This window comes from Gymnoscopelus microlampas, assembly GCF_963454915.1.
Source record: "Gymnoscopelus microlampas genome assembly, chromosome: 17".
Taxonomy (NCBI): domain Eukaryota; kingdom Metazoa; phylum Chordata; class Actinopteri; order Myctophiformes; family Myctophidae; genus Gymnoscopelus; species Gymnoscopelus microlampas.
The window spans coordinates 49962407-49976140 of record NC_139954.1 but is presented as its reverse complement, the minus strand read 5'-3'; the positions used below and the strand labels follow the sequence as shown (position 1 = coordinate 49976140).

Here is a 13734-nt window from a genome sequence, read left to right as displayed (position 1 = left end):
GGTTTTTGGCCAAACTTTACACGTTTATTACCTTAATAAACATTAACTTAATAAACTTAACACGTTTATTACCTTAATAAACATTGTACAATATTACTCCAAATAAAAGCTGCTCAGTCAAAATTTTACTTGAGTTAGAGTACTGGGTACTTGCTTTCAAAAAAGACTATGTATTCAAAAGTACAAATTACCAAAAATATCAATAACGATGAAAATAGTAGATCTACAAGCTCAAGTAAAGTACAGATACTCAAAAAAAATTACTTAGGTACTGTACTCAAGTAAAAGTACTTTTACTGTTTACTGTCCACCAATGATTTTACCCCTGTCTGTATTGTTGAAGGTACAGTATGAAGGTACAGTATGAAGGTACAGTATGAAGGTACAGTATGTACAGTAAGGTACAGTATGAAGGTACAGTATGTACAGTAAGGTACAGTATGCTGGGTCATTCATGTGGTCCATCCTGGTTGGGAGGGGTCAGAGGTCATCCTGGTTGGGAGGGGTCAGAGACTCCAGCTGCAGCCAGAGCCCTCCTTCAGCCCTCAGGACCACCTGAGGAAGACGCCGAGCTCCTCCTGAAGCCGCCCCGAGGTCAGGGTTCACGCCCGGGGTCAGGCGGAACCTGAGCAAGGTCAAGGCCACCACGACACGCAGCTCTGCTATGGCAAACTTTTGACCAATACAGTTCCTATTGAGAAACAGACATGCACACACACACACACACACACACACACACACACACACACACACACACACACACACACACACACACACGCACGCACATATGCACGCACACACACACACACACACACACGCGCACGCACATATGCACGCACACACGCGCACGCACACACACACACACACACACACACACACACAGACAGAGGTCCTCTGTTACCTATGTTTGCCCATGTCATTTAACCCTTATTTATTGAATCATGTTTGCACAGAATATTTGCTCTTTATTCATTTGCACATTGTATTTTGTATAGAAATGTATGTATGAGTGCGATAGAGATTATGTGCTTTTGTACTTGCTAATTTATGTTGTAGTTTGAAGGTTATTATATTGGGTAGTTCATGGAGACTTTTAAATATACTTGTGTGGGTTAAAGATATGTATGTATGTATTGTATGTTTATTTATGTATTTATGGTATGCTCTCTCATTTAGAATACACCCCATACAATGGTATAGTCCAGGCTCATTAGGTCCAGCTGGGTATAAAATGCTGCCAGTGGACTAGAGTCTGTGCTGTAGAGAGCTTCCAGTGTTTATCAGTTGGTATTGTTCATGTTCTGAATAAATATACCATCTGGTTGAACTTTACCATAATGCCTCTGTACTGAATTCCAACCGCTAAGTCGGTTACTATATGTAATTCTCACAATTACATATAGTTGAAATGGAATAAATTGGTGTTTCCCAAACTAACATATTCGACTCGCTTTTAAGTAAATCTTAGTTGTTTATAATGGCATGTGATTATATATCTGATTCATAAGACATAACACTTGTAGATAACATAACTCAACTGGCTCGAAAGGCTCTAACAAGTCTTACTGTATGTATTTTTTTTAGCTGTGATGTTTGTGCTCGAGATAAATTCCCCATTCCTGGCATGAATGGGTTAATGTTGAAAATGTATGGCGTTCCCCTTTAAGTGACTGTACCTGTCCCTTTAAGTGACTGTACCTGGGCCCAGTGGAGAAAGGGATGAAGGCGTGGGGATTGCGCCCCCTTGAGTTGGCCGGGTCAAAGCGCAGAGGATCGAACTCCTGAGAGACAGAGCAGAACGTGAACTTAGAATCACACATTATTAATATATATCTGCCATCATCATCATCATTATGCTCACTATCACTGTAGTGGGATGGATATCAGATTATTTGGTTCAACATAGTTCACACTCTAGATCAGGTTTTCAAATGTTTTCAACTCACAGCCATAGACTGTAGAAAAGAGACAAAGCCAGACCTCTGGTTTCTACAGACCGAAAACAATCCCCAAAGAATGCTATTGGTTGGGTAGCTTGTCAATCAAGAGCAGGGGCGGGGAATGAATGATATTGGTTGTGTAGCTTGTCAATCAAATCATCCCGCCCAGCAGCGGTGGCCTAGTGGTTAGAGGGGCGGCCTTGATACCGGAAGGTCCCTAGTTCGATTCCCCAATTCATCACATCAATCATGAATCACCGCTGAATAGCCCTTGAGCAAGGCTTCCATGCAGGGTCCGGCTGGAAACAAGTTTCGTACTTAGTCTGACACCCTGGGTAAACAACAAACTTTGCTTTGCTTTGCCCCTCCTAGAGCATAGCCTACTTTATCGTAATAAATGGGACCATAGTTTAGCAAAACGCATATCATGATGATTGAAAGGAGACTTTAAACTAGCGACTGGAAGCATATAGTATTTATGACAATGTTTATTAAGGTAATACAATTAAGTCTAAAGTTAAGTCAAAAACCCATCCGCTTACAATGAGAGAATATTCTTTCTGACACCTGATCTTCAGATAAAGAAGAGAAAAGGAAAGGTTTTGCAGAAAGGACTGAAGCATCCAGGTTGCCCCCCCCCCCCCTCAGGCAAAGAGGTCAGTATGTGTTTGTTTGTCTTATTGTGAAAATCATGAATATTCATGTAAATGTCAGAATATACAAGTTAATGTTTAGTGTTTTGTCTTGTCTGTCAGTTCTACCATGTTTTCAGTGAATAAACATCAGTAAAAATAACTCAGTCTCACATGTGATGAATGGATTGAAGGCACATTTGTTTTATTAATAAGATAATGGCTGCATCCTTACACCCTGGCTGGTGCCATTGGATATTTTCACAATGTTCTATATTTCTTTCTGGGTTTGAGAACTACTGCTCTAGACCTCATTAAGACGTACAGAAGACTAATTAAAACAACAAAGAACTACTGCTCTAGACCTCATTAAGACGTACAGAAGGCTAATTAAAACAACAAAGAACTACTGCTCTAGACGTCATTAAGACGTACAGTAGACTAATTAAAACAACAAAGAACTACTGCTCTAGACCTCATTAAGACGTACAGTAGACTAATTAAAACAACAAAGAACTACTGCTCTAGACCTCATTAAGACGTACAGTAGACTAATTAAAACAACAAAGAACTACTGCTCTAGACGTCATTAAGACGTACAGTAGACTAATTAAAACAACAAAGAACTACTGCTCTAGACCTCATTAAGACGTACAGTAGACTAATTAAAACAACAAAGAACTACTGCTCTAGACGTCATTAAGACGTACAATAGACTAATTAAAACAACAAAGAACTACTGCTCTAGACGTCATTAAGACGTACAGAAGACTAATTAAAACAACAAAGAACTACTGCTCTAGACCTCATTAAGACGTACAGTAGACTAATTAAAACAACAAAGAACTACTGCTCTAGACCTCATTAAGACGTACAGAAGGCTAATTAAAACAACAAAGAACTACTGCTCTAGACCTCATTAAGACGTACAATAGACTAATTAAAACAACAAAGAACTACTGCTCTAGACCTCATTAAGACGTACAATAGACTAATTAAAACAACAAAGAACTACTGCTCTAGACCTCATTAAGACGTACAATAGACTAATTAAAACAACAAAGAACTACTGCTCTAGACGTCATTAAGACGTACAATAGACTAATTAAAACAACAAAGAACTACTGCTCTAGACCTCATTAAGACGTACAATAGACTAATTAAAACAACAAAGAACTACTGCTCTAGACCTCATTAAGACGTACAGAAGACTAATTAAAACAACAAAGAACTACTGCTCTAGACGTCATTAAGACGTACAGTAGACTAATTAAAACAACAAAGAACTACTGCTCTAGACCTCATTAAGACGTACAATAGACTAATTAAAACAACAAAGAACTACTGCTCTAGACCTCATTAAGACGTACAATAGACTAATTAAAACAACAAAGAACTACTGCTCTAGACGTCATTAAGACGTACAGAAGACTAATTAAAACAACAAAGAACTACTGCTCTAGACCTCATTAAGACGTACAGAAGACTAATTAAAACAACAAAGAACTACTGCTCTAGACGTCATTAAGACGTACAGTAGACTAATTAAAACAACAAAGAACTACTGCTCTAGACGTCATTAAGACGTACAGTAGACTAATTAAAACAACAAAGAACTACTGCTCTAGACCTCATTAAGACGTACAGAAGACTAATTAAAACAACAAAGAACTACTGCTCTAGACGTCATTAAGACGTACAGAAGACTAATTAAAACAACAAAGAACTACTGCTCTAGACCTCATTAAGACGTACAATAGACTAATTAAAACAACAAAGAACTACTGCTCTAGACCTCATTAAGACGTACAGTAGACTAATTAAAACAACAAAGAACTACTGCTCTAGACCTCATTAAGACGTACAATAGACTAATTAAAACAACAAAGAACTACTGCTCTAGACCTCATTAAGACGTACAGTAGACTAATTAAAACAACAAAGAACTACTGCTCTAGACCTCATTAAGACGTACAGAAGACTAATTAAAACAACAAAGAACTACTGCTCTAGACCTCATTAAGACGTACAGAAGACTAATAAAAACAACAAAGCCTTGAGCCGAGAAAGATAATGACAACAGAGTAAAACAATAAATAGAAAATACCAAGAGAAGAGAAAAGCGTTGAGTTCTGTACTGCTAAATGACTGTAATGTAATGTAATGTAATGTAATGAGTTCTGTACCTTTGGGTTTGTCCAGATCATGGGGTTGTGGTGAGTTCCATAAATACTGACCAGACAGATGGTACCTGGAGAGAGGGTTCACACACAAACCCTGTTAGCCACTTAAACCCATTTTGTTGACCTAGAGTTCACCAGGCCCAGGGGTCATTCCTTGGCCCCCCTCCTTTGCCATTATTTTTTTTTTTTGCCAAATGTTCACCTATTCTGATGTGCAGAATAACAACACTCAGTGTTGAATTAGACTATGGTGGTGGGCATGCAGGGTTTAAACAGTGTGTGTACCCTGTGGGTCCTGACTGTACTGTCTGTTGATAATATAATGATATTTAAACAGTGTGTACCCTGTGGGTCCTGTCTGTACTGTCTGTTGATAATATAATGATATTTAAACAGTGTGTACCCTGTGGGTCCTGTCTGTACTGTCTGTTGATAATATAATGATATTTAAACAGTGTGTACCCTGTGGGTCCTGTCTGTACTGTCTGTTGATATTATAATGATATTTAAACAGTGTGTACCCTGTGGGACGGTCCTGTCTGTACTGTCTGTTGATAATATAATGATATTTAAACAGTGTGTACCCTGTGGGTCCTGTCTGTACTGTCTGTTGATAATATAATGATATTTAAACAGTGTGTACCCTGTGGGTCCTGTCTGTACTGTCTGTTGATAATATAATGATATTTAAACAGTGTGTACCATGTGGGTCCTGTCTGTACTGTCTGTTGATAATATAATGATATTTAAACAGTGTGTACCCTGTGGGTCCTGTCTGTACTGTCTGTTGATATTAATGATATTTAAACAGTGTGTACCCTGTGGGTCCTGTCTGTACTGTCTGTTGATAATATAATGATATTTAAACAGTGTGTACCCTGTGGGTCCTGTCTGTACTGTCTGTTGATAATATAATGATATTTAAACAGTGTGTACCCTGTGGGTCCTGTCTGTACTGTCTGTTGATATTATAATGATATTTAAACAGTGTGTACCCTGTGGGTCCTGTCTGTTGATATTATAATGATATTTAAACAGTGTGTACCCTGTGGGACGGTCCTGTCTGTACTGTCTGTTGATATTATAATGATATTTAAACAGTGTGTACCCTGTCTGTACTGTCTGTTGATATTATAATGATATTTAAACAGTGTGTACCCTGTGGGACGGTCCTGTCTCCGGGCAGAGACATGTCCTGTCTGTACTGTCTGGTCACAGCGCTGACGGGAGAATGCAGTCTGAGGCTCTCTCTGATGCACATAGTGGTGAAAGGAAGGCTGGAGAGGTCGTCCCTATACACACACACACACACACACACACACACACACACACACACACACACACACACACACACACACACACACACACACACACACACACACACACACACACACACACACTTAGAGATTGAAAATGATTTAATGTAACCACTTAAACCCTATACTTATTTGACCGGATTCCCAAGGGCTCTCCCTTCAAGGCCCCCTGCTGTTTCTCTGTGTTTCTCACCACTGTATTTCCTGTTCCTGTCGTCCGCTCAACAGCTCACTGACTTCCTGTCTGCATCGGTCCTGATAATGGGCGTGGCATGCTAGGTTATACAGCGTCCAGGAGATGGCGCTGGAGGTTGTATCATGACCTGGACATGGAGAGAGGGAGGTTGTTATGCCTATTCATTCCTCCTTGTGACTAAAATAGTATGATATTTATTTGACAAAAACTAGACAAAAACTAAAACATTTCAGAACACTAAACAGAATTTTATTCAAAAGACTATGACTAAAACTAAATCAAAATTTGCTGTCAAAATCAACACTGATTTGAACCCATATGTGTGTGTGTGTGTGTGTGTTGATGACATTGTCCAGAGAATCTTCATTCACTGATCATATCAGTTCAACATACTGTAACGGCCGAGAAGTGCAACGCCCCGAGACAGGATGGAACTCATCAACCACAGCTCACCAGTCCGGCCGACAACCCGGGGTTTGAACCTGGCTCGGGGCGCTGTGTGTGTGTGTGTGTGTGTGTGTGTGTGTGTGTGTGTGTGTGTGTGTGTGTGTGTGTGTGTGTGTGCTGCACTAAGATGTTTCTCTGCTCTGCTGTGCAAAAACAATGTGTTTACACTGACCTGCAAACATGAAGGTGTCAGCTTCAGCCTGGATCTCTCCATCTGTTAGACCCACACCCTCATCATCCTACAACACACACACTGTTAGACCCACACCCTCATCCTCCTACAACACACACACTGTTAGACCCACACCCTCATCCTCCTACAACACACACACTGTTAGACCCACACCCTCATCATCCTACAACACACACACTGTTAGACCCACACCCTCATCCTCCTACAACACACACACTGTTAGACCCACACCCTCATCATCCTACAACACACACACTGTTAGACCTACACCCTCATCATCCTACAACACACACACTGTTAGACCCACACCCTCATCATCCTACAACACACACACTGTTAGACCCACACCCTCATCATCCTACAACACACACACTGTTAGACCTACACCCTCATCCTCCTACAACACACACACTGTTAGACCCACACCCTCATCCTCCTACAACACACACACTGTTAGACCCACACCCTCATCCTCCTACAACACACACACTGTTAGACCCACACCCTCATCCTCCTACAACACACACACTGTTAGACCCACACCCTCATCCTCCTACAACACACACACTGTTAGACCCACACCCTCATCCTCCTACAACACACACACTGTTAGACCCACACCCTCATCCTCCTACAACACACACACTGTTAGACCCACACCCTCATCCTCCTACAACACACACACTGTTAGACCCACACCCTCATCCTCCTACAACACACACACTGTTAGACCCACACCCTCATCCAGGCCCGGATTGGACGGTCTGGCACTTCTGGCAAATGCCAGAACGGCCGGGCAGTCTGGGGCCGCGGCCAAGCCAAGCAAAAAATATTTTTTCAAAAATTGTAAAAAAGAAAAAAAGAAAAAACACCCAGCCCCTGTAAAACCGAAATAAAGTCACCATAAACCTAAAAAAACTAACAATTAACCGCAATTAACCGCAATTGTTTTTTCTTCGCGCGCGTGCGGAGTTTCGGCGCCCGCGCGCGGCCGACCCCGCTATGGGCCGGTGAAGATCACAAATGCCAGGGCCGATTTTCTGTGCCAGTCCGTGCCTGCCCTCATCCTCCTACAACTAGTCTGGGAGGGTTAGCGTCGGAGCTTGGACAGCAGGGGCGCGGCCACTGCGTTGTGATTCAAATCAACAGCCAATGAAGAAAAGGGGGCAGGATCCACATGCAGTAGGTGTTGCATCTAAATAGGATCGACGGGAAGCAATTTCCCCTTGAGAAATTTCGGCCGCCATTGTTGTGTAATACTGTTTGCCTCTCGTCGGACTTTTTAGACGAGTTGCACAGCTCCAGACCGGTAAGAGGCGTGTCCGCTCAGATTCAGAGCGTAAATTACATCCCGCCCACAAATCCCAGGGCTCTGGCCCAGAAGTTCCTCGCCAGAGCTGGCGAAAACTTCTGGGAACTCAGATTATCCTACAACACACACACTGTTAGACCCACACCCTCATCATCCTACAACACACACATGTTAGACACACTGCAACACACACACTGTTAGACCTACACCCTCATCATCCTACAACACACACACTGTTAGACCCACACCCTCATCATCCTACAACACACACACTGTTAGACACACTGCAACACACACATGTTAGACACACACCCTCATCATCCTACAACACACACACTGTTAGACACACTGCAACACACACATGTTAGACTCACACCCTCATCATCCTACAACACACACATGTTAGACACACTGCAACACACACATGTTAGACCCACACCCTCATCATCCTACAACACACACATGTTAGACCCACACCCTCATCATCCTACAACACACACATGTTAGACACACTGCAACACACACATGTTAGACTCACACCCTCATCATCCTACAACACACACACTGTTAGACACACTGCAACACACACTGTTAGACCCACACCCTCATCATCCTACAACACACACATGTTAGACCCACACCCTCATCATCCTACAACACACACATGTTAGACACACTGCAACACACACATGTTAGACTCACACCCTCATCATCCTACAACACACACATGTTAGACCCACACCCTCATCATCCTACAACACACACATGTTAGACACACTGCAACACACACATGTTAGACCCACACCCTCATCATCCTACAACACACACACTGTTAGACACACTGCAACACACACATGTTAGACTCACACCCTCATCATCCTACAACACACACATGTTAGACACACTGCAACACACACATGTTAGACTCACACCCTCATCATCCTACAACACACACATGTTAGACCCACACCCTCATCATCCTACAACACACACATGTTAGACACACTGCAACACACACATGTTAGACTCACACCCTCATCATCCTACAACACACACACTGTTAGACACACTGCAACACACACATGTTAGACTCACACCCTCATCATCCTACAACACACACATGTTAGACACACTGCAACACACACATGTTAGACTCACACCCTCATCATCCTACAACACACACATGTTAGACACACTGCAACACACACATGTTAGACTCACACCCTCATCATCCTACAACACACACACTGTTAGACACACTGCAACACACACTGTTAGACCCACACCCTCATCATCCTACAACACACACACTGTTAGACACACTGCAACACACACATGTTAGACCCACACCCTCATCATCCTACAACACACACACTGTTAGACACACTGCAACACACACATGTTAGACCCACACCCTCATCATCCTACAACACACACACTGTTAGACACACTGCAACACACACATGTTAGACCCACACCCTCATCATCCTACAACACACACACACAACATCTTTTCAAAATAGCAGATCTACAAGCTCACAACACGTTGCATCACTACGTATTGTGAGCTTGTAGATCTGCTATTTTCAAACGGCCAAAATGTATATAGGGCTGAAGTGGTTAATGTATGTTTTGTAATAATAATCTGAATCTACAAAGTAACTAGTAACTAAAGTTTTCAAATAATTATAGTGGAGTAAAAGTACTACATCTCAGAGGCAAATAATATTTGCCTCTGAGATGTAGTGGGGTAGAAGTAAAAGTACTGAAAATTGGAAATACTGCAGTAAAGAAAAAATACCTCAAAATTGTACTTAAGTACAGTACTTGAGTAAATGTACTTAGTTACTTTACACCACTGCTCCTATACCTACCTCTGCCATCAGCACTATGTCAATGAAATCCTTCTTTCTGTGCGCTGTGGATGCAGGTTCCTTCTCTGTCTCTGTCTCCCTCTGGTGGTTGATGATGGCACGGCGCTGCTGGACAATACCCCTGGTGAACCTGCAGACAAACACTGGTATTAATTTATTCATTTATTCATTCATTCATTTATTCATTCATTCATTCATTCATTCAGCCACAAGGACCTGATAGGATAGAACAGACTGTAATACAGTACTGTAATACAGACTGTAATACAGACTGTAATACAGACTGTAATACAGTACTGTAATACAGACTGTAATACAGTACAATACAATAAAATACACACACAAACAACGCATAATTCAGCCGACTGGAGAAAACATTTTATGTAATTGAGCTTGTATCGTTGAAATTATTACATCATTTAGGTCGGATATTATGTAATAATAACAATTATAATCGTTTTCCATATTGAAAAATATTTTCCAAAAATAGCGAAACTAGCAGATCTACAAGCTCACGCTCTATTTCAGCTATTTTTTGGTTATATTTTGAAAGTGTAAAATGATTATGTATGTCAGTCATTTTGTTATAAATGTAAGTTATCCGCCATGTACCTGTTTGTGTTTACAAAGGCTAAAAGCGTTCAATAGAAAATCACAATTTAGAACGTTAATCTAATTTAGAACGTTAATCTAATTTAGAATGTTAATCTAATTTAGAACATTAATCTAATTTAGAACGTTAATCTAATTTAGAACGTTAGTCTCAATAATTTCCATGGCAATTAATTGTGAAGTAAAATTGCATGATCGTGACAGCCGTACTTGTTAAGCGAGTTAAACTTGCAAACTCTCACATCCAGTGTTGACAGATTTTGAGAGAGAAACAAGGCCAAAAGAAGTGCCTATAGGCTACATGAGCACTTCAAACCTATATACATTGGCTATTTGAAAATAGCAGATCTACAAGCTCACAGCACACATCGCACCTTTGTGAGCTTGAAAACCTTGAAAAACGTTGGAATTTTTTTAATATTTTTGTAAGATTTTAACATCACAAATCTTGTATGGGGGCCCCTGGCACAATTTTTTTCAGACGGGAGTCTGCGGACTATTTGTATACAGGGGCCCATATTAGTTTGGGGGTCCTTGACATGAACATGTTTGAGAGACACTGGTTTAAACAGCATTTAGGGATGAATAAGCATCTTGGAAAAAAAATAGAACTCCCAACATGTTTTACCCGTGTACAATGTGGGCTGCGTTCCTGAAGCGTTGTCCCTGCTCAGACCTCCAGTAGATCCAGTCACAGTGATGCAGAATCCTCTGGCGCCGATCTATGATCAGCTCACCAAGATCCTCTATGGCTGATACATACTCACAGGACGACCTAGAGAGAGAGAGAGAGAGAGAGAGAGAGAGAGAGAGAGAGAGAGAGAGAGAGAGAGAGAGCAGAAGAGGCCAATTTTTGCGTGACATTTGTGCCACTGAACCAATACAAGCACTGAAGGATATAGAATAGAATAGAATAGAATCTTACTCCTGACAGTTGCTGCTGTAACTGAAGGACATAGAATAGAATAGAATAGAATCTTACTCCTGACAGTTGCTGCTGTAACTAAAGGCACATTTCAGTAAACTGTCCAGGGTCATCAGACCCACATGATGAAACATCTCCATGTTGTTACTGCCTTCTGCCAGCAGGCTGCGCCACTTAGCCTGAGAGAGAGAGAGAGAGAGAGAGAGAGAGAGAGAGAGAGAGAGAGAGAGAGAGAGAGAGAGAGAGAGAGAGAGAGAGAGAGAGAGAGAGAGAGAGAGAGAGAGGAGACAGACAGACAGACAGACAGACAGACAGACAGACAGACAGACAGACAGACAGACAGACAGACAGACAGACAGACAAATTTACAAGCTGCTGTTTTAGTACTTTTGCAAAAATAAAAGAAAGAGAAAAAGGGAAACTAGGGAGGCCAGTTCTACAGTGATTAATTAATGGTGTATTTTTGAATCATGACCTGTCACCTGTATGGTTGCAGAAAGATAACACGTGTTTATACAGTAAGTGATAATCAAAAATCAGATTAATCTGCAAAAAAAAACATGTGGAGAAAATGATGATAAAAAGAGACCTGCATTTTGAGGTTAAATGTGAAATCTAGAGGGTGGCAGTTACCATTCCCCTGGAAGCCCTAATGACGCCCCCGTAAATGACTACGTAGTCGACACCAGACGATTGGTACATTCTCTGTTTGTCAGTGTTGTGTAAAAGCACTGCCTGACCACAGAGGAAGCAAAGTAACACCAACATGCAACTCTCTTATCTCCAAAACCACCTCTCACTCAATCTGGCTTCATGATGTGATACTTCTTTAAGCCTAGAAAATGTCTTATTCTCTCTCAGAGGAACTGAAGGCTTTTATGAGGCATGGAGACCTTTCATTGAATATTTTAATAACCAATCCTTCTCCACAGTGGTGTAAAGTAAATAAGTACATTTACTTTAGTACTGTACTAAAACAATATTCAACAAGTATCTGATCAACTGATATTTGTCTCTGTGACTTTTCATCACAGGAATACTTCTAACACGCTTTCAGCCAAAGACCAAAAACACAACTTTCACACGTGTAGAGATTTTACAAAGCTTTAGCTACTGGAGCGGGGGAAGGGAAAGGCTAGCATTGTGTTTGAAAGTGGGATATAGGCTTAGTTAAAGAAACAACAATTATGGCGTGTTACATAATGGTTCTGTGTTGTGTGGACTAACCGTTTGAACCGGCAATTATACAACACCATGCATGCAATTTTCACTATGAATATTCACAACTCTGGTGTGTGTGTGTGTGTGTGTGTGTGTGTGTGTGTGTGTGTGTGTGTGTGTGTCTTACATGCAGTGTGTGTGTAGAGGAGTTAAACACAGTGATGTAGTTCTTCAGAACGTCAAAATGAAACGCCGGCGTTAACAGTCGTCTCCTGCGAGACCACTCCTCTCCGTTGCTTAGCAACAGACTCTGTCCTGAAAGAGGCCATTTAATACGTGTTAGTATCTGTAGAACCAGTGGTTCTCAAACCTTTTCATGTCAAGGACCCCCAAATTTAAATGTGTTTGTCCCCGTGGACCCCCATCTGAAGATATTTCAAACATATTTCATGCAGGGACCCTGACCCCCATACAACATTTGTCTTGTTGATTGTTCTTTTGAATTATTTCCAAACAGCCGATGTATGTAGGGTTAAGGTGATTAAACTGAGTTTGATGTGAACCAAGTTTCTTTGGGACTCCCTGGAACCCCCTCAAGGACCCCTGGGGGTCCCCGGAGAACCACTGACATGGCTACCAAAGACTGGAGAATGTCTCTATTCCAAAATACACAGGATTTATTAAGAGGAATCAAATGTTACCATTCTATATCAAATGTTACCATTCTATATCAAATGTTACCATTCTATATCAAATGAAAAAATAAGTGGTTGAGTCTATTTTCATTCTCCTTAATTAAATTTAATAAAACATTCAGTATGTGAAAATAATTGTAAGGGGAAACACACACACACACACACACACACACACACACACACACACACACACACACACACACACACACACACTCTCTCTCATAAACGGCTAGCCTCCTACAGATGTA

The 13734-nt window shown here is 41.2% G+C and overlaps 1 protein-coding gene across 2 annotated transcripts in view; it reads right to left on the bottom strand.

Moving 5' to 3' along the window:
• Positions 1–13734, bottom strand: part of cyp4f3 (cytochrome P450, family 4, subfamily F, polypeptide 3) — an 18175-nt gene continuing 4441 nt past the window's right edge. Inside the window, exons 5-15 of one of the 2 annotated variants that reach the window (XR_014602706.1) lie at positions 12979–13106; positions 11688–11809; positions 11334–11480; positions 10094–10223; positions 6887–6953; positions 6265–6394; positions 5914–6047; positions 4759–4823; positions 1699–1781; positions 73–691; positions 1–31 (exon numbers count right to left, since the gene is read on the bottom strand). Coding sequence is in view for 1 of the 2 variants with exons in the window: in XM_084084343.1 (XP_083940469.1) it covers positions 481–691; positions 1699–1781; positions 4759–4823; positions 5914–6047; positions 6265–6394; positions 6887–6953; positions 10094–10223; positions 11334–11480; positions 11688–11809; positions 12979–13106 (1217 nt within the window). In the remaining variant the exon portion in view is untranslated. Of the gene's footprint in view, positions 32–51; positions 692–1698; positions 1782–4758; positions 4824–5913; positions 6048–6264; positions 6395–6886; positions 6954–10093; positions 10224–11333; positions 11481–11687; positions 11810–12978; positions 13107–13734 lie in introns of those variants that run through there. The other variant, XM_084084343.1, reaches the window with a different exon arrangement.